Source organism: Nerophis ophidion, unplaced genomic scaffold (genome assembly GCF_033978795.1).
Source record: "Nerophis ophidion isolate RoL-2023_Sa unplaced genomic scaffold, RoL_Noph_v1.0 HiC_scaffold_175, whole genome shotgun sequence".
Classification (NCBI taxonomy): domain Eukaryota; kingdom Metazoa; phylum Chordata; class Actinopteri; order Syngnathiformes; family Syngnathidae; genus Nerophis; species Nerophis ophidion.
This window is the reverse complement of record NW_026907097.1, coordinates 138,643-163,472: the sequence shown is the minus strand read 5'-3', so window position 1 is coordinate 163,472 and position 24,830 is coordinate 138,643. Positions and strand designations below refer to the sequence as shown.

At 39.7% G+C, this 24,830-nt stretch overlaps 1 protein-coding gene across 2 annotated transcripts; it reads left to right on the top strand.

Moving 5' to 3' along the window:
* Positions 1-354: 354 nt before the first annotated feature.
* Positions 355-21,235, top strand: LOC133547750 (gastrula zinc finger protein XlCGF28.1-like). Of its 2 annotated transcripts, none has more exons than XM_061893300.1 (3): positions 355-768; positions 13,219-13,437; positions 17,017-21,235. In XM_061893300.1, exons 1-3 carry the CDS (start codon positions 666-668, stop codon positions 18,204-18,206), a joined length of 1,512 nt encoding a protein of 503 aa, XP_061749284.1. In that variant the 5' UTR covers positions 355-665; the 3' UTR covers positions 18,207-21,235. The 2 variants fall into 2 exon arrangements, with proteins under 2 accessions (XP_061749284.1, XP_061749285.1); XM_061893301.1 differs by lacking the exon at positions 355-768 and adding an exon at positions 9,562-10,223.
* The last annotated feature ends 3,595 nt before the right edge of the window (positions 21,236-24,830 follow it).

The window sequence follows — 24,830 nt, the reverse complement described above, 5'->3', positions numbered from 1 at the left end:
ATTTACTCCAGTAAAACCAGCAAACCAGCGAACCAGTAATTACAGTCTGCAAATTGTGTTGTTGTTGAATGATATTTATCAGATTTAAAGTCAAATACAGTTGATATACTTGTCTGTCTATCTGTGTTGGCCCTGCGATGAGATGGCGACCTGTCCAGGGTGTACGGCGCCTTCCGCCTGAATGCAGCTGAGATAGGCTCCAGCACACCCCGCCATCCCTAAAGGGACACACAGTCGATAAAGGGATGGATGGATCATTGGTGGCCGTGATTTTTTTGTGTAGACACCATGAAAACATACATTTAGAATGAATCGTTCATGACTTGCCCATCACGATGACTCGTTGGCCCCGCCCCTAAGTGACGCATGCGTGGAGGATATGCTCCTCGCAGCAAAGTCCTCCTTTACTCCACACACGCTTCTAAGCCTCGGCACATCTACTAACTACACTTTATTCATCCTCCGTGTCAGCATCAACTCCACTCATCTCACTCAACTTTGGACATTATTAGGCCCGCTTAGATTGCTCGTTGTTTGAGCGCGCTAGTTAGCTTAGCATGCTAGTTAGCTTAGCTTGTTAGCCGCTAACAAAGAGACGCGGATTTGATCAACACATCGCTTAGTTAAGATCAAGTGTGAGAGTAAAGTGTTGTGATTGTGTGAAAATGTGTGAAAGAACCATAGCAGAGTACGAGGAGGAACTTTGTCCAACTAAAGAGGAGAAGGAGCGACCACATCAAAAACCTCAAGTTGTGTTACACAGAACAGGTTTGTTTACTTCTTACTCTCACATCTTTACTAACTTTATATTTCATCATGAACATGACGTGTTTGATTAATAATTTATCAATAGGTGTACTCAAACACATGATTGTTATTGTGTTATTAATGTGATTATCAGACAGCAGTCATTTCCACTAGATAATGTTCAAATATAGGTGATTTGGCACACTTATAATTAAAAAAACAAAAATAATGTTGTCTTTCATACGATATGTAGTAGTATTGTATATGTGGACGGGGGCCCTGCTTTGGTAATAATGTGTACCCCTTTCAGAGATCACATTTAGTTCCACTTCAAACATTCACATGTTGCACAATGAGATGAGATGGTATAACGTGAACAGTTCTGGAACTTTCTAACTCGGGGGAAAGAACGGGATCTCGTTGGAAGCGCGATGTATGAGCAGACGCTGTTTGGGTATAACAAAATGGTGTCTGCCAATTTAGTTTACAACTTCACTACATCAGTAGTTGTCAAACTTTTTTCACCAAGTACTAACTCAGAAAATACTTGGATTTCCAAGTACCACCATCATGAACAGCATTAAAATATAGTAGCATAGTAGGCCTTAATTATTCATTAATAACAAGGAAGACACATTATTTAACAAGTATATTTAATATTTTAGTTACTGTAACAGTACACACAGTTTGAACAGTAACACAGTTTTTGCATGTTGGAAAATAAAACAATGTACATAAAAAATGAAATAATATTTGGCGTACCATTAGGTGATACCCGTGTACCACTAGTGGTACACGTACCACAGTTTTAGAATCCCTGCTCGATCGGTTCAAGAAGACATGATCAATGCACGCGTGTGCAGAGACAAGGTCACTTCCATTTTTTTTGTTTCACGTCAGTTATGTTCCTGCATGTTGTCACTACTATAGTTTTCTTTTTTGCAATCTTTATTTGAATAACAATTTCACATAAAAGATGACATGCTGATCATTTAAAAAATTACAGAGCCCCTAAAGGGACATGGGTACAATTTTTTTTGAGATATGTATCTTGTGCGCACCAGAAACTATGATGCAGCTTCCTCAGTTGACCTCTGACCTGGTCCACAGAGATGACTAATGTTTGCGTAGAGGTGGAGGAGGAGGAGGAGGAGGGGGTTGCAACCATGGCTGGGGAGGGGGAGAAGAAAAGGGGGTGGATGCAATGAGGATTGGGGGGTGGGGAGAACAGTACTGGTTAAACCGGTTGAAGAAGTTCTTCATCTCATTTGGCCCTCTCTATTGTCCCCCCTACTGCTCTGGTCTTTGTCTTGTGGCCTGTGATGGTTTTCACACCTTCCCAGACCTCCATCATGTTGTTCTGCTCCAGCTTCTTCCTGTAGCTGTCCTTAGTCTTCCTCACGCGTCCTTTCACCTCCCGCTGTGCTGCTCTCATTGCCTCCCTGTCTCCACTCCAGAAGGGAGCTTTCTTCTTGTTGAGCACAGCTTGAACCTCCTGTGTTACCCAGGGTTTGTCATTAGGGTAGCACTGAACAGTCTTAGCAGGGCAGGTCACGTCTAGGCAGAAGTTGAGGTAATCCGTAGGACAGTGAGTCAGACCATCAATGTCCTCACCATGTGGAAACTGTGTTCCATTTGTCTGTCACAGAATGACATCACACTAAGATGTTCAGTGACAGTTTTATTTAGCTATTTAGCCTTTTTGTTCAGTATCAATCAGTCAATGTTATTTATACAGCCCTAAATCACAAGCGTCTCAAAGGGCAAAAAAAATGGCAGTACACATCTTCCAAACAAAGTGTTTGCGAGTGAAATTTTCTGAAATGTGTAGGTATATTCTTGCTATCGTTTACATTTTCAGAATGTATAATATTGTGTTTTAGAGAAATGCTTTGACATTTTTGTCAGGTTCAAACACCGATGACATCTATTTGACAAGACAAGAAGCAAAGAAATCAAACAGAGACAGGATTCAATTTAGCTCATGAGGAGAAACGTCTGGGCTGCAACTTCGTACAGTTTCCCACCACGCTCTGACGAGGGAGTTCCACGCTTCCTCTTTTATTTGGGCCTTTTCTGATTACATAGCTGCAGCTGTTTTTAAAGGGAGGGGGGTCGTAAACAGCTTTTGCACTCGGTCGTAAACAGTTTAAAGAAAAGGTCTGCTCCCTCTGCTTTGTAGATCTCAGGTCAGGAAAAGGTCTTCCTGTGGCTGTCAATAGATCAAAGAAACCGAAACCTCCATGTTGCATCCCATTGCAGACAGTGGAGTTTTACAAGCCTTTTGTTTGATAAGATGAAAGACAGCTTTGGTCTTCTCGCAGGGGACCTGAACTCAATGGAACAGAAAAGTTTTTTTATAACTTCCATCCATCTATTTCCTACCGCTTATTCCCTTTTGGGATTGTGGGGGGCGCTGAACTCATATACAATTATTCTGACAATTTTGTTATTATTGTTAATATCATATGGAATCAATTATTGGTCGCAGTAAAGTGGCAAATTGGGTACTTTTTAGCTCTAAAAAGGGTATTTCAACAAGTAAACAGTACAGTAGGTACTTGATTTTGATAGATGTAATGCTCATAATGCTCATAGGGACTGCGTGGCGTAGTGGGAGAGTGGCCGTGCGCAACCCGAGGGTCCCTGGTTCAATCCCCACCTACTACCATCTTCGTCACGTCCGTTGTGTCCTGAGCAATACACTTCACCCTTGCTCCTTATGGGTGCTGGTTAGTGCCTTGCATGGCAGCTCCCTCCATCAGTGTGTGAATGTGTGTGTGAATGGGTAAATGTGGAAATAGTGTCAAAGCGCTTTGAGTACCTTGAAGGTAGAAAATCGCTATACAAGTACAACCCATTTATTTTATCATAAGGGTATTCTAGTAAACTATGCAGAGATGAGATTTGTCAGTATCAAAATATTACTTGAAATCAAATTTTGGCAGCAGCAGAGTGGTTGTTCCGGTATAATTTAGCTTTGTAAAGGGTATTTCCACAAGTATACAGTACAGTAGGTACTTGATTTATATATATATATAATGCTCACAAGAGTATTCTAGTAAAATATGCAGAGATGAGATGTGTCAATATCAAACTATTACTTAAAATACATTTTTGGCAGCAACAAAGTGGCCATTTGGGTAGATATTTGCTCTAAAAATGGTATTTCAACAAGTAAACAGTACAGTAGGTACTTGATATTGATATATCTAATGGTCATAAGGACATTCTAGTAAAATGCGTGTGTGTAAATATGCGATGTGTAAATATCAAAATATTACATCAAATCCCTTTTTGATTGAAGATTCAAGATAGTTTATTGTCATATGCACAGTTAAACACACAGTTTGCCGTACAATGAAAATCTTACTTTGCTAGTCCACAAGTCACACGGTACTTAGCTAAAAATAAAAATAAAAATGTATATACAAGGCACAGTAAGTAACATAACATTATTGCACATTCGGATTGACAGTCAACAGTATAAATATGGAGGTGACCTTGGGTCACAGCAGCAGTTAACGTGTCTTTATTGATCAAAGGTGAAAAGTGTCTACAGTGATGGTTCACAGTTGTGGTCAAAGTAGCTGTCTTTTCTTCAAAAAGACAAAAGTAAAGACGGAGGGTTGGGGGAAGCTAGCATTCATGAGTTAGCATTCACAAGCCTGATGGCCTGTGGGTAGAAACTGTTAGTCAGTCTGGTAGTTCTGGATGTCAGTTTCCTATATGGTCTGCCTGATGGTAGGAGGCTGAAGAGACTGTGTACTGTCCTTGATGATGATGTGTGCTCTCCTGGTGGCCCTGGTAGAGTACATGTCCTGTAGTGAGGGGAAGGCTGCTCCTGATATGTACTGAGCAGTTTTAATCACTCGCTGGAGTGCCTTCCTGTCCTTAGCAGTGCAGTTTCCATACCAGACCGTGATTGAGCTGGTTAGGACAGTCTCAACCGTACTTCTATAGAAGTCGCTGAGAATTTTGGGTGGCATGCCAAATTTTCTCAGCCTTGTTAGGAAGTACAGTCGCTGCTGGGCTTTCTTTTTTGTTTGTTGGGTGTTGTGTCCCCAGGTGAGGTCCTCGCTGATGTGGGTCCCGAGGAATTTACAGGTTTTCACCCTGTCCACCTTTGTCCCCCTATGTACAGAGGAATGTACTGTGCACTCCTTCTCCGTGGGTCAATAATCATCGCATTGGTCTTGTCTGTGTTCAAGGAGAGATTATTATCCTGACACCAGGCCACCAGTTCCGCTAACTCCCTTCTGTACGCTGCCTCAGATCCCCCGGTGATCAGTCCGACGACCGTAGTATCATCTGCTAACTTGATGATAGTGGTGTTGTTCTGGGAGGCCACACAGTCGTGTGTGAAGAGGGTGTACAATAGGGGGCTCAGCACGCAGCCTTGGGGGGTCCCAATGCTTAGAACCTTTGTGTCTGATGTCTGGTTGCCGATACTGACTGACTGGGGCCGGTTTGTGAGAAAGTTCAGGACCCAGTCACAGAGAGTTGGTGTCAGACCAACAGTGATGAGTTTAGCAGTGAGTTTTTGTGGGATGACCGTGTTAAAAGCAGAGCTGTAGTCGATGAATAATAGCCTGGCATAGGTGTCCTTGCCCTCTACGTGGGTGAGGGTGGTGTGGATGACGGGGTTGACTGCAACCTCACTGGACCGATTCTGCCGGTAGACAAACTGTAGAGCAGGGGTCACCAACGCAGTGCCCACGGGCACCAGGTAGCCTGTTAGGACCAGATGCGTCGCCCGCTGGCTTGTTCTAAAAATAGCTCAAATAGCAGCACTTACCAGTGAGCTGCCTCTATTTTTTAAATTGTATTTATTTACTAGCAAGCTGGTCTCGCTTTGCTCGACCTTTTTATTTCTAAGAGAGACAAAACTCAAATAGAATTTGAAAATCCAAGAAAATATTTTAAGACTTGGTCTTCACTTGTTTAAATACATTCATTTATTTATTTTTTTACTTTGCTTCTTATAACTTTCAGAAAGACAATTTTAGAGAAAATATACACCCTTAAAAATGATTTGAGGATTTTTAAACACATTCACCTTTTTACCTTTTCAATTCCTTCCTCTTCTTTCCTGAAAATTTAAATCAATGTTCAAGTATTTTTTTTTTATTGTAAAGAATAATAAATACATTTTAATATAATTCTTCATTTTAGTTTCTGTTTTTTCGACAAAGTATATTTGTGAAATATTTCTTCAAACTTATGATTAAAATTCAAAGAAATTATTCTGGCAAATCTAGAAAATCTGTAGAATCAAATTATATCTTATATCAATATTTTGAATTTCTTTTAACATTTTTCTTATGGAAAATCTAGAAGAAATAATTATTTGTCTTTGTTAAAAATATCACAAAGTGCAGATTGGATTTTAACCTATTCAAAACATGTCATCAAAATTCTAAAATTAATATTAATCAGGAAAAATTACTAATGATGTTCCATAAATTGTTTTTTAATTTTTTTCAAAAATATTCAAATTAGCTAGTTTTTTTCGGTTGAAATTTGAATTTTAAAGATAAACTATTTTTCCAAATATAAATTTAATTTTTTCGTGTTTTCTCCTCTTTTAAACTGTTCAATTAAGTGTTTTTTAATCATTTATTCTCTACAAAAAAAACTTCCTTAAAAAGAAAAAAAATTACAACAAAATGACAGATAGACATACCCATTTTTTATATCCATCCATCCGTTTTCTACCGCTTATTCCCTTTCGGGGTCGCGGGGGGCGCTGGCGCCTATCTCAGCTACAATCGGGCGGAAGGCGGGGTACACCCTGGACAAGTCGCCACCTCATCGCAGGGCCAACACAGATAGACAGACAACATTCACACTCACATTCACACACTAGGGACCATTTAGTGTTGCCAATCAACCTATCCCCAGGTGCATGTCTTTGGAAGTGGGAGGAAGCCGGAGTACGGGGAGAACATGCAAACTCCACACAGAAAGATCCCGAGCCTGGATTTGAACCCAGGACTGCAGGAATTTTGTATCGTGAGGCAGATGCACTAACCCCTCTGCCACATATATATATAGATTTATTTATTAAAGGTAATTTGAGCAAATTGGCTATTTCTGGCAATTTATTTAAGTGTGTATCAAACTGGTAGCCCTTCGCATTAATCAGTACCCAAGAAGTAGCTCTTGGTTTCAAAAAGGTTGGTGACCCCTGCTGTAGAGGGTCCAGTGTGTCTGGGATGGTCTTCTTGATGTGTGACATGACTATCCTCTCGAAGCACTTCATCACTATTGGGGTGAGTGCAACAGACAGGTCACAGTGTTTTTCTTTGGCAGGGGCACGATGGTGGTGGTCTTGAAGCAGGTGGGCACAACAGCTTGTGTTAGTGACAAGTTGTATATGTCAGCAAGTACGTCAGCCAGCTCTGATGAACACACCCTGAGGGCCTGGCCAGGGATGTTGTCTGGGCCGACTGTCTTCCGTGGGTTTGTTTTCTTCAGAACTGTACGTACCTCTGCTGTTGTCCTAGTGAGCGGTGGGTCCTGCGTGGGCTCCGTGGTCAGAATCCCTCTCTGTTAGTTGGTGTTGAGGACCTCGAAGCGTGCGTAGAACTCATTCAGCTCATCTGGCAGTGAGCGTTGGCTGTTTGTGACCCCCCTGCTCCCCTGCTTGTAGTCTGTGATGTGTTGCAGGCCTTGCCACATGCGTCGGGAATCTGTGTTGAAGTAGAATCCCTCCAGCTTTAGTCTGCATTGTCCCTTGGCCTTGCTGATGGATTTACACAGGTCATATCTGGCCTTCTTGTAGTCCTCAGCGTTGCCTGAGAGAAATGCAGTGGAGCGGGCATGTAGCTTGGACCGAACATTAATCCAGGGTTTTTGGTTTGGGTATATCTTGTATTGTTTTGTGGGAACAATGTTTTGCACACATGTGCTGATGTAGCCAGTTACACTGGAAGCATATTCCTCTATGTCCACAGTACCGTCATCCCTCTGAGCAGCAGTTTTAAACATGTCCCAGTCTGTACTCCCAAAGCAGTCCTGAAGCACTAGTTCAGTGTCTTCATTCCAAACTTGAACAGTTTTACTCACTGGGGGGGCTTGCTTGGGACGCTGGATGTAGAAAAGCTGAGATGTGATCAGATAGTCCAAAGTGTGGTCTGGGTACAGCCTTGTAGGCTCCCCTCACGTTGCAGTACACCTGGTCCAGGGTGTTTATCTCCCTCGTAGTAAAGTTCACATATTGATGGTATTTTGGGAGGACACTCTTTAGGTTGCGGTGGTTAAAATCCCCAGCTACCGTGAACGCAGCATCAGGGTGTGCGGTCTCTTGTTTACTGATGACGTCATGCAGCAGATTTAGCGCTGTAGTGGAGTCCGCCTGTGGCGGGATGCAAACAGACAGTATAAACACTGCACTAAACTCCCTTGGCAGATAAAAAGGTCTGCATTTCACCATCAATCAATCAATCAATCAATGTTTACTTATATAGCCCTAAATCACTAGTGTCTCAAAGGGCTGCACAAACCACTACGACATCCTCGGTAGGCCCACATAAGGGCAAGGAAAACTCACACCCAGTGGGACGTCGGTGACAATGATGACTATGAGAACCTTGGAGAGGAGGAAAGCAATGGATGTCGAGCGGGTCTAACATGATACTGTGAAAGTTCAATCCATAATGGATCCAACACAGTCGCAAGAGTCCAGTCCAAAGCGGATCCAACACAGCAGCGAGAGTCCCGTTCACAGCGGAGCCAGCAGGAAAACATCCCAAGCGGAGGCGGATCAGCAGTGCAGAGATGTCCCCAGCTGATACACAGGCGAGCAGTATATGGCCACCGGATCGGACCGGACCCCCTCCACAAGGGAGAGTGGGACATAGGAGAAAAAGAAAAGAAACGGCAGATCAACTGGTCGAAAAAGGGAGTCTATTTAAAGGCTAGAGTATACAAATGAGTTTTAAGGTGAGACTTAAATGCTTGTCCGAGCAGTGTCTTTCAACCACCTGTACGTCCGAGCACCAGCTGTTACTCACGTAAACACAGACGCCGCCTCTTGCCTTTCTTGAAGCCTTTGTCCGGTCTCCACGGTAGACTGAGTGCGTTGCTAGCTGGATAGCAGAGTCTGGGATGCTGTCCGAAAGCCAGGTTTCCGTGAAAATAAGAGCACAGCATTCTCTCTTGTCATTACAATGAATGTCGCAGGGGGGCGCCACTGAACCCCAACATTAAAGGTTTGTTTGATATACTTTGAATTTATTTTTGAAAAACAAGACATTCTTTTATATCACATTGTTGTTCAAATAAATATTACGTAAAAGAAAAGCATGGTAACAGTGGCAGCACGCAATATCTTATATAGAGCTACCTCTTCGTCCACTCGGCTGTGACGTCATTCACAGCTTCCGGGGTAAACGGAAGGCAGCAGAACAGAGCAGTACTGCCTTGTAACGTCAAGTGTGCTAACTGTCGTGAAAGCACATCGACGGAGAAAGACGTGAGCAAGACGCTAGTAAGTCAGTCTTATTATTTGTTATCCAGTTTGAAATATCTACGTCGTATAAAATACATATTTGATTCTTTCATTAAGGATAAAGTCGTCTCGATGCGCTAGAAGCACTGTGCCGCTTCTCGTGCTTACTTTGCTTGTAAGTTAGCTTAGCTCGCTAGTTAGCTTAGCTTGTTAGCTGCTAACAAAAAGACACGGACTGTCAGGACTGTGACATGGATTTATTTCGCTTCTTCTACGCAAAGGATGATTCGAACGGGCGAGAATTGAATGTAAGTACATGGTTTTTATTTATACACTATAATACAGAAAAGGCAAAACAAAAAGCACGCTCGATGGCGGATAATAATCCATGGTAAAACTTAGAACAAAAACAGCACAATGGCAATACTATCTACAAAACAAACAGAAGATACTATAAAAGGCACATGGCAAACCAAAAACTAGCACTGAGGCATATAAACAAAGAAGTCTTACGTGGCGTGGTCAAACAAACAGCGTGGCAAAGCATGAGGGTCCGGCAAGGAAAGGTAGGTGCGTGGTCATGAGTATTCAACACAGTCCAGTAGGTAAAGAAGCCAGGCCGAGGAAAGGAAAATAAATGACTTAAATACTGCTGTGGTAATTAGAACCAGGTGTGAGAGGCTGAGAATCGGGGCGTGACTAAGGGGACCAGGTGGAAACTAATGGGTTGGCATGGAAACAAACAAAACCAGGAAGTGCAAAATGTGAAGCAAGAGTCCAAAAACAAAACAAAACATGACCAAACATAAACCTGATTTACAGGCATGACACGGATGTTATCAACACATCGCTAAGTAGAGATCTAATGTGAGAGTAAAGTGTTGTGATTGTGTGAAAATGTGTGAAAGAACCATAGCTAAGTATGCAGAGGAATTTTGACCAAAAAAAGAGGAGAATGAGCGAGAATATCAACTACTGGACGCTGTTTTCAAGAAAATTCAAGTTGTGTTACACAGAACAGGTTTGTTGACTTCTTACGCTCACATCTTTACTAACTTTATATTTGATAATTAACACTCTTTTTCAACAGAAGATGCTTTGTCTTGTGGGGATGATGCAATGCTTTGATTTAGATTCTTCATGAAAAGGAGACAGTTTGAGGTTGATGTTCCTCTCAGTTTGTAACAATGTGTGATTGATTGATTGAAGGAGTTATGAAAAGTTTGCATAGGAAAGGGTACACTTTCATCACGGTACACATTCACTGCTGCAAGAAAGCCTGGGCTTGATTTTGTTGAAGTATTTTTTTTAATTTACACAACACAGTACTATGTAGAAAATAGACACAAATACTGTAAGAAAGTAAATGGAAATATAATTTCAAATAGGTAAAAGGCTTTGTTTATTCCCAGGTACGAGTAGCCACAACATGTAATGTGTTTTCTTTTTGATAGGGAGTTCCACATGTTGGTGGTATTGCAGGCAAACAAATTAGAACCTTTTTTGGAGTGAAATCTGGGTTGAATGTGATTTGTACAACTACCTGGTTTTATAATGGTGAATATATTTTGAAGTATCTAGACAGGTAAATGGGTATTTTAGTGGTAGGGTGTATCTTCTACACCAGACCAACTGCAAGAAGATGTACTCTGTCAGATACCAAGAGCCTCCCCACGTTAAGGAAATGGTTGGCTGCAAGGTGAGTCTTATATGGACGGTTGAGTAGAAGCCCAATCATTTGGTTTTGGGCTGTCTGGAGTTTGTTTTTCAGGGCTTTTAAGGCCTCACGGTACCAAACATGAACTTTGTAGTCAAAGTGGGGTTAAAATGGACTTGTGTTGGTCTTAAGTGTATTTGTACCCACCGGCGGGGTGATCTTTCCATGTAAGGTTGTACGGTATACCGGTATTAGTATAGTTCTGCGATACTATCCATCCATCCATTTTCTACCGCTTTTCCCTTTCTCAGTGGGTGCTTGAGGAGCCTATCTCAGCTGCATTATTCATATTCGGTACTATACCGCCTCTAAAGTGTACAACTGCTATGATTACATCAATATTTTTTGGCATCACATCTTTCTTTTTTTCTTTTTTTTAATTTATATTATGATTATAAACTCAGGAAATATGTCCCCGGAGACATGAGGACTTTGAATATGACCAATGTATGATCTTGTAATTACTTGATATCGGATTGATACCCAAATTTGTGGTATCGTCCAAAACTAATGTAAAGTATCCAAACAACAGAAAAAAAAGTGATTATTACATTTTAACGGAAGCGTAGATAGCACATGTTAAAACAAACAAAAAAAAGTAGATATTAATATTAAATGAACAAGGAGATGAATAATCAATTTTCTACCACTTTTCCTTAATAATTTTTGACAAAGTCATAGAATATTAATGACACAATATGTTACTGCACATTTCAGCAGACTAAATTAGGAGCTTTTGTTTGTTTACTTACTACTAAAAGACAAGTTGTCTAGTATGTTCACTATTTTATTTAGGAAAAACTTTCAATAAGAATCATATGTTTAATGTAACCTAAGATTTTTTGTTAAAATAAAGCCAATAATGTACTTTTTTTGTGGTCCCGTTTATTCAGAGAAGTATTGAAAAGTATCGAAATACATTTTGGTATAGGTCCCGGTACTATAATATTGGTATCGGGACAACACTAGTAAGAACAGAATTCATTGGTTGATTCTTTGACCACCTTAGTAGTCATTTTTTCACTGGAGAGATTAGTCTCTACGATGCAACCAAGATAGGTAATCTCATTTTTGTTTGTTATAATATTGTCACCCACTTTGACTGTGAAGTTATCTACTTTTCTGAGGTTAGGAATTGACCCAAAGACCTGTGTACTTGCAAGTACCGAGGCAAGTCTTATTTCGGCAGTTTGTCATTGAAAGCCTTGCTAGTCTAGATCCTGAGGATTCTAGCTTCTCTTGTTTTGTGGCCGTTAGCCTCGGTTCTGTTCTTCATGGGTACAGAAAATGATGGAATGATCACTTAAGCCGCACACAGTAGTTCCACTCGTGGTGATTTGAGACTGGTCAGAAGTAACAAGGAGGTCTATGAAGGTTTAAAAGGACTCACTCACTCTGGTAGTTTGCTTAATGAGCTAAGTGAGACAATGTTGGTGGCACAGTTTAGTGAAGGTTTTAAAAATGGGTGCATCCTTTCAGGACATATCAGTATTCCAGTCCCCAAGAAGTAAACCTGTATCAACATGTTTACATAAAACTCACACAGTCACTAAATACATTTTGTACTGTAAACAAATCTAATTAAAGTTATAATTTCACTTCCTAAATCTGACTTACAAGTATCAATAAGTGAACATAAACAATTATTTTCAATAACTAAAGTAGTCAAAACTTGAATTATTAAAAGAACATAAAGGTGACTGACTTTCCTTCAGCGTGTCGTAGATGGTCTCCAATTCCTAAAGAGGAATTGTTGATGGAGATACTCCATAATGTTTTATGGAGTATCTCCATGTTTTTGGTGAAAGTTCCAACAAACTGACCACCAAAAAATATTTTGCATGATCACAAAAACATACCATGAATGTTTTTGCAGTGATTTCGGAATTAGATTTTTTGAATTTCCAGGATATTTTAGTTATAGTAATAACTATGGCATTAAAATAATATGGTTAAGTTTACAGATAAAGTTTAGGTGTCATAGACCGTATACACAAAACAATATTTACCCACTTTACATCAGTGAAGTTAAGAATGCTTCAATCAATGCTGCCTCGTATTTATAAAAACTTTTCAAATTGCCCCGCATCAAATTTCCAAGTCTGTTTGTGTACTCACTGTACCACTTTTGAATTATTTTAGGAAACAATTGGGTATTTCCTGTGTTTTTATTGGTTGTTTTTGCTACACACTTTTAACACAACACACAAAAGAACACAAGTAATGTCATTATGTTAACAGTGTCAGTTCAAAACTATTTCTATTCTCTCTTTATCTTATTTACTTATTTACCCAACAGACGTTCAGCAGCCCCCTCACACTAAAGAGGAAGAGGAGATACCACAGCCCCCCCACATTAAAGAGGAAGAGGAGGAAGTGTGGATGAGTCAGGAGGGAGAGTGTCCTGTAGGGCAGGAGGAGGCTGATGTCAGCAAGTTTCCACTGACTGTTGTCTCTGTGAAGACTGAAGAGCATGAAGACAAACCACCTGAGTCCTCACAGCTTCATCACAGTCCAAGTAAGCACAACATTTTATTCTCAGGGCATTCAATCCATCACAACTGGACTCTTCACTTTGTCTTACAAGACCTTTGTCCTCTCATCCAAGTAGGCTTCATCACTTCATGCTCATACACTTCAAGTCTTAAATCTAATCATTGGAATTTAGAGGGGAACTGCACTTTTTTGAGGAATTTTTCTATCGTTCACAATCATTATAAAAGACATGATGGTGGATATATAAAAAAAAATAAATCACATTCTAACTAGGGCTGGGCGATATGGCCTTTTATTAATATCTCAATATTTTTAGTCCACATCACGATACAGCATATATATGTGGATATTTTGCCTTAGCCTTGAATGAACACTTGATGCATATAATCACAGCAGTATGATAATTCTATGTGTCTACATTCAAACATTCTTCTTCATACTGCATTCATATATGCTACTTTTAAACTTTCATGAAGAGAGGGAAACCACAACTAAGTCAAATTAGCAAAAGTGTATTTATTAAACAGTTATTAAGCAGTGGCACAAACATTCATGTCATTTCCAAAGCAAAAAGTGCAAGATTGTCAGAGACATTTTAAAACAAGCTATGAGTGCACTTTTGTGCATGATGTCACTAAGATGACTTATCAAAACAACACTATATTAAAGTGCACTTGTTGTACAGAACACCACTACAATAGTTTAAAACAAATAAAGTGCACTTTTGTGCATGATGTCACACAAGATATATCAATAAGTGTCAAATAAAAATGTGCTGCATAATAGGAAATCAAATAGTGTATGTCCTTCGCTATGTGGTAGGTTCCTACGGACGTTATCTCCTTCTGTTGTTGACCAGTTTTTTCATATGGGGTTCATGTGGAAATGGTTGCTTGGGCATTTTGTGGGTGTGGCACCAAACTGAGATGTTGACATGCAGAGTTTCAAGCACTCCTCATTCTCTAGCGGGTGACTTTTCAAATGATGCTACACATTAGCAGTGCTGCAACTTTTTGTAGCAACGCTTTTGCCGCATACTTGACATATTACGGTTGTCTTTTCAACATCTTCCCTTTTGAAGCCAAACCACCGCCAGACAATGGACTCTGTGCTGCTTTTCTTGGGAATTAATTATTCCTTCATTTGTTACCAGACTAGCACCTTCTTTCTCTCGTATTACCACTAGCACCACCCCGTTAGCACCACAGCTAACGTTATAATGCCGCTACCTGTCTGCTCTGCGAGGGCGTATGACGTTGCACACGCTACAGTATGTGACGTATGTGAGAAGGTGCGCTTGTTTTATGTCTCTGTGAGAAGGACAGACAAGGAGTGAGAAGAGGATGTAGTGTAATGCCCGCGGCTAAAAGCAACTGCGTGAGAATCTATACTCCAATACTGACAATATAGTCATTTTCTATATCGCACAGAGACAAACCCACAATATATGGAGTATATTCCATATATCGCACAGCCCTACATCACACATGCATGCATACAACATGATACATCACACATGCATGTATACAACATGATACATCACACATACAACATGATACATCACACATGCATGTATACAACATGATACATCACACATGCATGTATACAATATGATACATCACACATACAACATGATACATCACACATTCATGCATACAACATGATACATCACACATGCATGTATACAACATGATACATCACACATACAACATGATACATCACACATACAACATGATTCATCACACATGCATGCATACAACATGATACATCACACATGCATGCATACAACATGATACATCACACATGCATGCATACAACATGATACATCACACATGCATGCATACAACATGATACATCACACATGCATGCATACAACATGATACATCACACATGCATGCATACAACATGATACATTACACATACATGCATACAACATGATACATCACACATACATGCATACAACATGATACATCACACATACAACATGATACATAACACATACATGCATACAACATGATACATCACACATACAACATGATTCATCACACATGCATGCATACAACATGATACATCACACATGCATGCATACAACATGATACATCACACATGCATGCATACAACATGATACATCACACATGCATGCATACAACATGATACATCACACATGCATGCATACAACATGATACATCACACATACATGCATACAACATGATACATCACACATACAACATGATACATCACACATGCATGCATACAACATGATACATCACACATACATGCATACAACATGATACATCACACATACAACATGATACATCACACATACAACATGATACATCACACATACAACATGATACATCACACATACATGCATACAACATGATACATCACACATACAACATTTCCCCATTTTTCTGCACAGTAACTCAGATATGGTAACACTAGTGAGCAGTAGAGAATATGACGTGATTTTTGGGCCAAAACATGTTTAGTTTTATTCATTATTGCCGTGTTTCTTGCTACTTTATGTTGTAAATTTTTTACATGAGATTTTCAGTTCATTTTATCATCAATCATTATACCTAGAAATTTGCTTTCATTTACTCTTTCAATTTCTATTCCGTCTATTTGTATTTGTGTTTGACACTTCTTTCCTACTTTTACCAAATAGCATTATTTTAGTTTTACTGAAATTCAATGATAGTCTGTTTTTGTCAAACCATCTTTTTAATTTGTTCATTTCATCTGTTATTATTTGTATTATCTTCTGTGTGTTCTCTCCTGAACAAAACACTGTTGTATCATCCGCAAATAATACTAATTTTAAATATTTTATAACTTTACAAATGTCATTTATATAAAGCTTGAACCATGTTGGTCCTGGTTTTGATCCTTGAGGTACACCACAGGATATATTTAGTGTTGTAGAAGTGTGTTCGCCCGGCTTCACGTATTGTTTCCTGTTGGTTAAATAACTTCTAATCCAGTTTAAGACCAACCCTCTGATGCCATACCAGTATAGTTTTTTGATTAAAATATTGTGATTAATAGTGTGAAATGCTTTAGTTGGATCAATAAACACTGCTGCCACATATTTTTTTTTTTTTACTATCAATTGCATTGGTCATTTCTTCTGTCTTTTCTATTACAGCCATCGAAGTTGAAATATTAGCTCTCTATCCATATTGGTTCTCATCTAATATTTTATGTTTGTTTGTGGAACTCTCTAATCTGACAGTTTTTCAATGATTTTAGAAAATTGTGGAAGTAAAGAAACAGGTCTATAATTTGTAAATTGGTGTTTGTCTCCATTCTGATAAATTGGTGCAATTTTAGCTATTTTCATTTTGTTTGGGAATTTACCTGTTTGAGATGATGGGTATTTTTACGCTGCTTTTGCAGTGTAGCGTGTAGTGTAGCTTGCTACAATTCTCTGAGGATAGCTTAGCTACATTTAATTGGGAGTAACTTGTAGCTTAGCTTACTACATTTTCCAGGTCGCTTGCCCAGCACTGTCTGTTTGGCCTAGCTCACATGTGAATAGTTTGAATACTGCAAACTTCTATACAGTAACACCTCATTTGTGTTTTATGTTCTGCAGACGTCCAGCAGGTGTCAGCAGAGAGTCATGAAGAGATCCCCTCCAAGCAGCAGGAGTGGAGCTCCAGTGTGGGACAGAAGGAGCTACAGACCCCCTCCCACATTAAAGAGGAAGAGGAGGAACTGTCGAAGCAGCTTCAAATGTTGGTGGAGGATAATGATGAAGCTGAAGCTCAGTCCTTACAGCTTCATCACTGTCAAAGTGAGGAGAACAGAGGGGCGGAGCTTGTAAGTCAACACATCACAGAAGCTGATGGAGAGCATTGTGAACATATAAAGTCAGAACCAGACAGCATCTTTGCTCCACTGTCAGACATGGACCACATGATGTCAGACTCTTCTGATCACAGTGACCACATCCAAAAACCTTTGAAGAGTAAAAATGACTCTAAAGGTGATACGAGACATCACACTAACAACAAACACTTTGACTGCTCTGAATGTGGGAAATCATTTAGACACAAGAGTTATATTACAATACACATGAGAATACATACTGGAGAGAAACCTTTTATTTGCTCTGTCTGTAAGAAGAGTTTTTCCATTAAGCCTGCCATGACCAGACACATGAGAACACACACCGGAGAGAAACCTTTTACTTGCTCTGTTTGTAAGAAGAATTTTTCCAGAAAGTCTAACATGTCCTCACACATGAGAACACATACTGGAGAGAAACCTTTGACTTGCTCTGTTTGTAAGAAGCGTTTCTCCACAAAGCAAAATATGGTCACACACATGAGAACACATTCTGGAGAAAAACCTTTTACTTGCTCTATTTGCAAGAAATGTTTCTCCAGAAAGCCTGACATCTCCATACACATGAGAACACACACTGGAGAGAAACCTTTTACTTGTTCTGTTTGTAAGAAGAGTTTCTCCACAAAGTCTAACATGTCCTCACACATTAAAACACATACTGGAGAGAAACCTTTGACTTGCTCTGTTTGTAAGAAGCGTTTCTCCACAACGCAACATATGATCACACACATGAGAACACATACTGGAGAGGAACCTTTTACTTGCTCTGTTTGTAAGAAGTCTTTCTCCAGAAAGCCTGACATCTCCATACACATGAGGACACACACTGGAGAGAAACCTTTTACTTGTTCTGTTTGTAAGAAGAGTTTCTCCACAAAGTCTAACATGTCCTCACACATGAGAACACATACTGGAGAGAAACCTTTGACTTGATCTGTTTGTAAGAAGACTTTCTCCACGAAGCCTAACATGACCGCACACATGAGAACACATACTGGAGAGAAACCTTTTATCTGCCCTGTTTGCAAGAAGCATTTCTCCACAAAGCTTGTCATGACCACACACATGAGAACACACTGGAGAAAAACCATTTAGTTCAACTGTTTGTGCATAAGTTATCAGGTCAGTAAACACAAGTGTGTAACAGTCATGGAAGCTGCAGGGATTTAAAAACACTTAGTGATTGTGCTAAATGTACTTTAAAAACACAGCATGTTTAATATGAATGTATATTTGATGTTGTATGTAGTGCCTCTCATCTTCTACTGTTAAATTTAAAGGCCTACTGAAAGCCACTACTACCGACCACGCAGTCTGATCGTTTACATATCCATGATGAAATATTAACATTGCAACACATGCCAATACGGCCTTTTTACTTTACTGAATTGCAATTTTAAAGGGGAACATTATCAGCAGACATATGTAAGTATCAATATATATCTTGATGTTGCAGAAAAAAGACCATATGTTTTTTTAACCCATTTCGGAACTCTAAAAGGGTGAATTTGGCGATTTAAACGCCTTTCAATTGTTTGCTGTCGGAGCAATGACCTTTCACCTGTGACGTTACAATGGGAAGCAATCCGCCATTTTTTCAAACACATTACACACACAAGTCAAATCAGCTCTGTTATTTTCCGTTTTTTCGACTGTTTTCCGTACCTTGGAGACATCATGCCTCGTCGGTGTGTTGTTGGAGGGTGTAACAACATGAACAGGGACGGATTAAAGGTGACTTACGTGGAGTGTGCATCGATTAGCATGGCGTGCTAATCGACGCTAACATGCTATTTAGGCTAGCTGTATGTACATATTGCATCGTTATGCCTCATTTGTAACTATATTTGCATCCAGCCTTTCCCTCCACCCACATTTAATGCCAAACAAACACACACCAATCGACGGATTCAAGTACACCAGTGGTCAAAAGATGCGAAAGTCCCTTGTTTGTTCTGCACATTTTACCGGCGATGCTATGACAGACATGGCACAGAGATGTGTGGCTATCCTGCGACACTCAAAGCAGATGCATTTCCAACGATAAAGTCTACGAAATCACAAAGGTGAGTTTTGTTGATGTTATTGACTTATGTGCTAATCGGACATATTTGGTCACGGCCTGACTGGTAGCTAATCGATGTTAACATGCTATTTAGGCTAGCTGTATGTACATTTGTAGCTATATTTGCCTCCAGCCTTTCCCTCCACCCACATGTTATGCCAAACAAACATTTACCAATCGATGGATTTAAATTGCTCCAGTGGTCAAAAGATGCAATCGTTGGTTAGAAGGCGATCGCCGAATAGCTTCAATAGCTATTCGCTCAATAGCTTCAGTTTCTTCTTCAATTTCGCTTTCGCTATCTGCCTCCACACTCCAACCATCCGTTTCAAAACATTCGTAATCTGTTGAATCTGCTGAAATCCACGTCTGAATCCGTGCTAATGTCGCTATATCTTCCTGTTCTATCCGCCATGTTTGTTTGTATTGGCGTCAATATGTGACGTCACAGGAAAATGGACGGTGGATTTACAGATAGCGAAAATCAGGCACTTTAAAACCTTTTTTCGGGATAATCCATGATGGATAACATTTTGAAAAAAGCTTCAAAAAATAAAATAAACCATTGGGAACTGATTTTTATTGGTTTTAACCCTTCTGAAATTGTGATAATGTTACCCTTTAAATTTCTCTCGAGTTACTTGTTAAAAACGTCGCGGAATGATGACGCATACGCGTGACGTCACCTGTTGGAGGGGACATATTAGCGTAGCACCAAACACGGCTAAAAGTCGTCTCTTTTCATCGCGCAATTACAAAGTATTTTGGACACCTGTGTTGCTGAATCTTTTGCAATTTGTTCATTCAATAATGGAGACTATAAAGAAGAATGCTGTTGGTGGAAAGCGGTGGATTGCAGCTGCCTTTAGCACCGAAACACAGCCGGTGTTTCTTTGTTTGTTTTTAACACAGAGCGGTCAAGCGAACATGTTTTCTCTACGTCAACCAGCATGTTTTTGGATGGGGAAATTGTGATATATATCTTACCGGAGAAATCATTGGATTATTCGTCGTCCTGCAGCAGCTGTGAGCTTGGCTCCTTGGCTTCTCTCTGAGACACTGGCGTGTTCACCGCAGCCATCCGACCTCGAGGTATGTTTTTACAATCTCACTAAAACACTAGTGTGCTGGTGAGAACAGCAGCAGCAAATGAAACTGCAGAATTTGAAATAAACTGTCAAGACTTTAACTTTGATTTTCTAGCAACATCAGCACATATAACATGTCTGACATTGTTGTGTGTGTGCAACACAATCTTTTTAATATGATTCTAACATTTATAGATTAGAGACTTCAGATTAGTGCTTTTATTTCAGTCAAGTACATGAGTTAATACACACATTTGTGTACTTTAAAATGAACACAACAGTTTGACTGAAAAGGTGAGAATAAACAGTACATAAAATATGTTACATACAATTAACATTTTAAGTGTAGATATTCATAATTCACTATTATACGTATTCATAATAGTGTTTTATATATGTTTTTTTAAATAATGAAGTGTTACATATTTTATTTTCTAATTGTAGATGATTCCATAGATGAACTCTTATATATGATGTACATATTTGTTTTACATGTGTTCATACCTTTGCTTTTGAGTACACATAAATCCCTCTTAGTTCATATTTACTGGTTCACATCTGAAACATCTTCTGGACCACTTCTGGAAGCATATAATTATTTACTTTATACAACATTTGAGCAGTTGTGTTTTATATAAGATCATTTACTTTTAAAATGTATGACTTTGTGAATAATTTGTTGGGTCTCTAGAATCCATTCTATTAATTGTCTTTATTACTTTCTTGTGTAATATGATGATTGATGTGTGATTGTTTTATATGTATGTCCCCAGACTTTTATGCAATAAACAATGTATGCTTCAACTAAAGTTGGGTACAATAATTGTAGTTAATATTTGTAAGTATGTATTTTGTTCTATTTAGTAACGCACTCCATTTTTTAATGTTTTCTTTATATGACTTACATGTAGTGTCCAGCTTACTTCATCTATATTAACTCCTAAAAATGTGATATTATCCATCATAATTTGTTTTTTACAATTTTACAACCCCCAAATATGATATATTTAGTTTTATTGAAGTTTAGTGACAGTTTATTGACGTGCAGCCATCTATTTTATGGTCAAGTTCCCTCTGGATAAAATAAGATGAGAGTTAAATCAAGCGGTAATGAAGGTGAAGAATGGAATATTATTATATACATAATTATATATAGATAGTAGTGACAATTAAAGACACTTTCATCCTGTTCATTTGAGCAAAGAAAAAGAGTAAAGTAATATTCCAAACAATAGAAGAATATTAATATCAGCAGTCAATATTCCAACATTGTGAAGCTGAGCTATGGTAAAAACATATTCAGCTTTAGAAGCTTTATGGGAGTGATGTAATAACTGTTATAAACATGTGAATATTCAAAGTAATAATGTATGATAATACCATAATAAAATGGTACGTTTGGGGATGTGTAATATTGTTTGTATGAACATCCTGAATGTTTTCATGCTAGAATAGATTTAATTAGTAGGGAGTGAAACAAAATGAGGCAGTAATGATAATAATGTTTTGTTTTAAGCCTGTTTATGAATAATTAATTAAATAAAAAATGCCAAATGTAGCTTACATCCTCAGTGAGCTGAACTCCAGCAGTAAAGATGAGAGAAATAATGTGGAAAGGTCAGAAGTCAAATGTTTCTTCAGGTAATACATGGAGCCTCTGCTGCCACCCAGCGGCCGTTGGAAAGAATGCATACATTTTGTTTTGACGTCCTTAAAGCTGCTTTTTACTTTCTGTCCTGTTTGTGTCCAAGTCTGTAGTGTGGGCCATAGGACAGAAGGAGGACATTTTGTTTATAGACTGTGGAGGGCAGCAATACACCTAAGATGTTCTACTAGTCTGCTGGAAATAGAAAGAAGACATACGTAATAAACTGTACAGAACAGGCAAGAAATAAGAGTGAGAAGATCAAAAATAATCGTCAAAGCAGTAGCAAAGTTTTTAAATGTAAAAGAACTATCTTGGGAACAGGTGCAAGGTGAACTACAGAGAGGAGACGAAACGGAGTCATGTGACCACAATCCAACGCCATGTTGATTGTTCAGTGGAATGCCAGAAGTCTAATAGCAAACGGACAGGAATTAAAGGGATATGTTGGAGCCAAATTTCCTTATTTGTTTGTATTGTTTTTATTTTGTTTTCTCTGATTGATTGCTGGCCTCAGTTCATGCTGAGTTTCCCTTTCAGCAGATTGCTCTGCCCACTTCCTCTTGAGAACCAGGAAGTGTTGACAGGGATGGGACTGTTGCCGTGGTGTGGTTGTCATAGTAGCCTCCTTTAATTAGGTTCAGCTGGAAACACTCGGGGGTGATTACATGGAGGACAAACCGTTTTGGAGCGTGTGGTGTGGTGTGTGGTCAGGTCTCACTGCTGTGACAATGTGCCATTCAAGGTCAGCATACATAATGTTCTAGAACCTACTTTTCATTTCATTTTGATAGCTTGGAATAAAGGGATTGTCATATCCAAACACATTTCTACAGTACTGGACATTCAATCATCAAACTGGTCAACACAGTATCAGTATCAGTATCAGCCCAAAGATAAGTGCTGTACAATGAGAATAAAATGCCTCGTAGCCGATTATACAAATGTGATCAATTCATCTAGATATTGTCCTGCCACAGTGAATAGGTTTCCCTTTTTAAAAGGGCAAATTCCTCCCAGGGTCTTTTGTCCTAATGACTGTCTGGATAAAGTGAGGAGAATATAATTCAGGAAAACAATTTATTTTACTAATAAACTAGAACCCATTTTTACATCTTCTCAACAACACCCACATTCTTACAAACATATTTAAGAATGGTGGTAACAAATGAATATAAAGTTAGTAAATATGTGGGAGTAAGAAGTAAACAAACGTTCTGTGTAACACAACTAACACTCCTTCTCCTCTTTTGTTGGACAAAGTTCATCCTCGTACTCTGCTCTCGTTCCTTCGCACATTTTGACACAATCACAACACTTTACACTCACACTTGATCCAAACTAAGCGATGTGTTTTGATCACTAATGTTTTGTTCTTAATCCGCGTTGACAGAAAGTAAAAAGCAGTTTTAAGGAGGTCAAAACAAAATGTATGCATTCTTTCCGACGGCCGCTGGGTGGCAGCAGAGGCTCCATGTATCACCTGAAGAAACATTTGACTTCTGACCTTTCCACATTATTTCTCTCATCTTTACTGCTGGAGTTCAGCTCACTGAGGATGTAAGCTACATTTTTGGTATTTTAATTATCTTTAATTATTCATAAACAGGCTTAAAACAAACCATTATCATTACTGCCTCATTTTTTTTTTCCACTCTTAAAACTATTCTAGCATGAAAACATTCAGGATGTTCTTCAAAACAATATTACACATCCCCAAACGTAGCATTTTATTATTGTATTAATATACTGTGACGGGCTTCCTGCCGTCCTGGTGTGAGTTGCAGTGCCATCCAACACATGACGCATCATAACAGGTTTGACTCTGATTTATTGCTTCAATCATCATGTCATTCTCCTGCCTTCTTGTCGCCGCACCTTGCAGTGCGCGGGCGTTTCCTGCTTCTGTTCGCGGTGTCCGGGGTTTGCGTCCGTGGCGGGGACTCATCGTCTCTCAGGTCTGATCGTTCGTTGCTCGTGGTCGGTCTCGTCAGCGGGTTCCTTCTCCTACTTCCCCCTGAATGTTCCTCCTTCCCCCTTTTTATGCTGCAGGAGCAGATGATGTGATTGAGCGCAGCTGTGGTGTACGCACCTTGCGCTGATTGCTGTTGTCCTGCCGCCCTGCGTGCGTCACGCCTCTCCCCTCTGCTGCATGCCCCGCCTCCTGGCCTCCATCTTTGTCAGGACAATCATGTTTCTCAGCCCGCTGTCGGCCCGTCGGCTGCGTCTCTCCACACATACATTATTACACTTAATAATCACATGTTTATAACAGTGCTGACATTTTTTATTTCCCATCCATCCATCCATCCATCCATCATCTTCCACTTATCTGAGGTCGGGTCGGGGGGGCAGCAGCCTAAGCAGGGAAGCCCAGACTTCCCTCTCTCCAGCCACTTCGTCTAGCTCTTCCCGGGGGATCCCCAGGCGTTCCCAGGCCAGCCGGGAGACATAGTCTTCCCAACGTGTCCTGGGTCTTCCCCGTGGCCTCCTACCAGCTGGACGTGCCCTAAACACCTCCCTAGGGAGGCGTTCGGGTGGCATCCTCACCAGATGCCCGAACCACCTCATCCGGCTCCTCTCCATGTGAAGGAGCAGCGGCTTTACTTTGAGTTCCTCCCGGATGGCAGAGCTTCTCACCCTATCTCTAAGGGAGAGACCCGCCACACGGCGGAGGAAACTCATTTGGGTCGCTTGTACCCGTGATCTTATCTTTTCGGTCATGACCCAAAGCTCATGACCATAGGTGAGGATGGGAA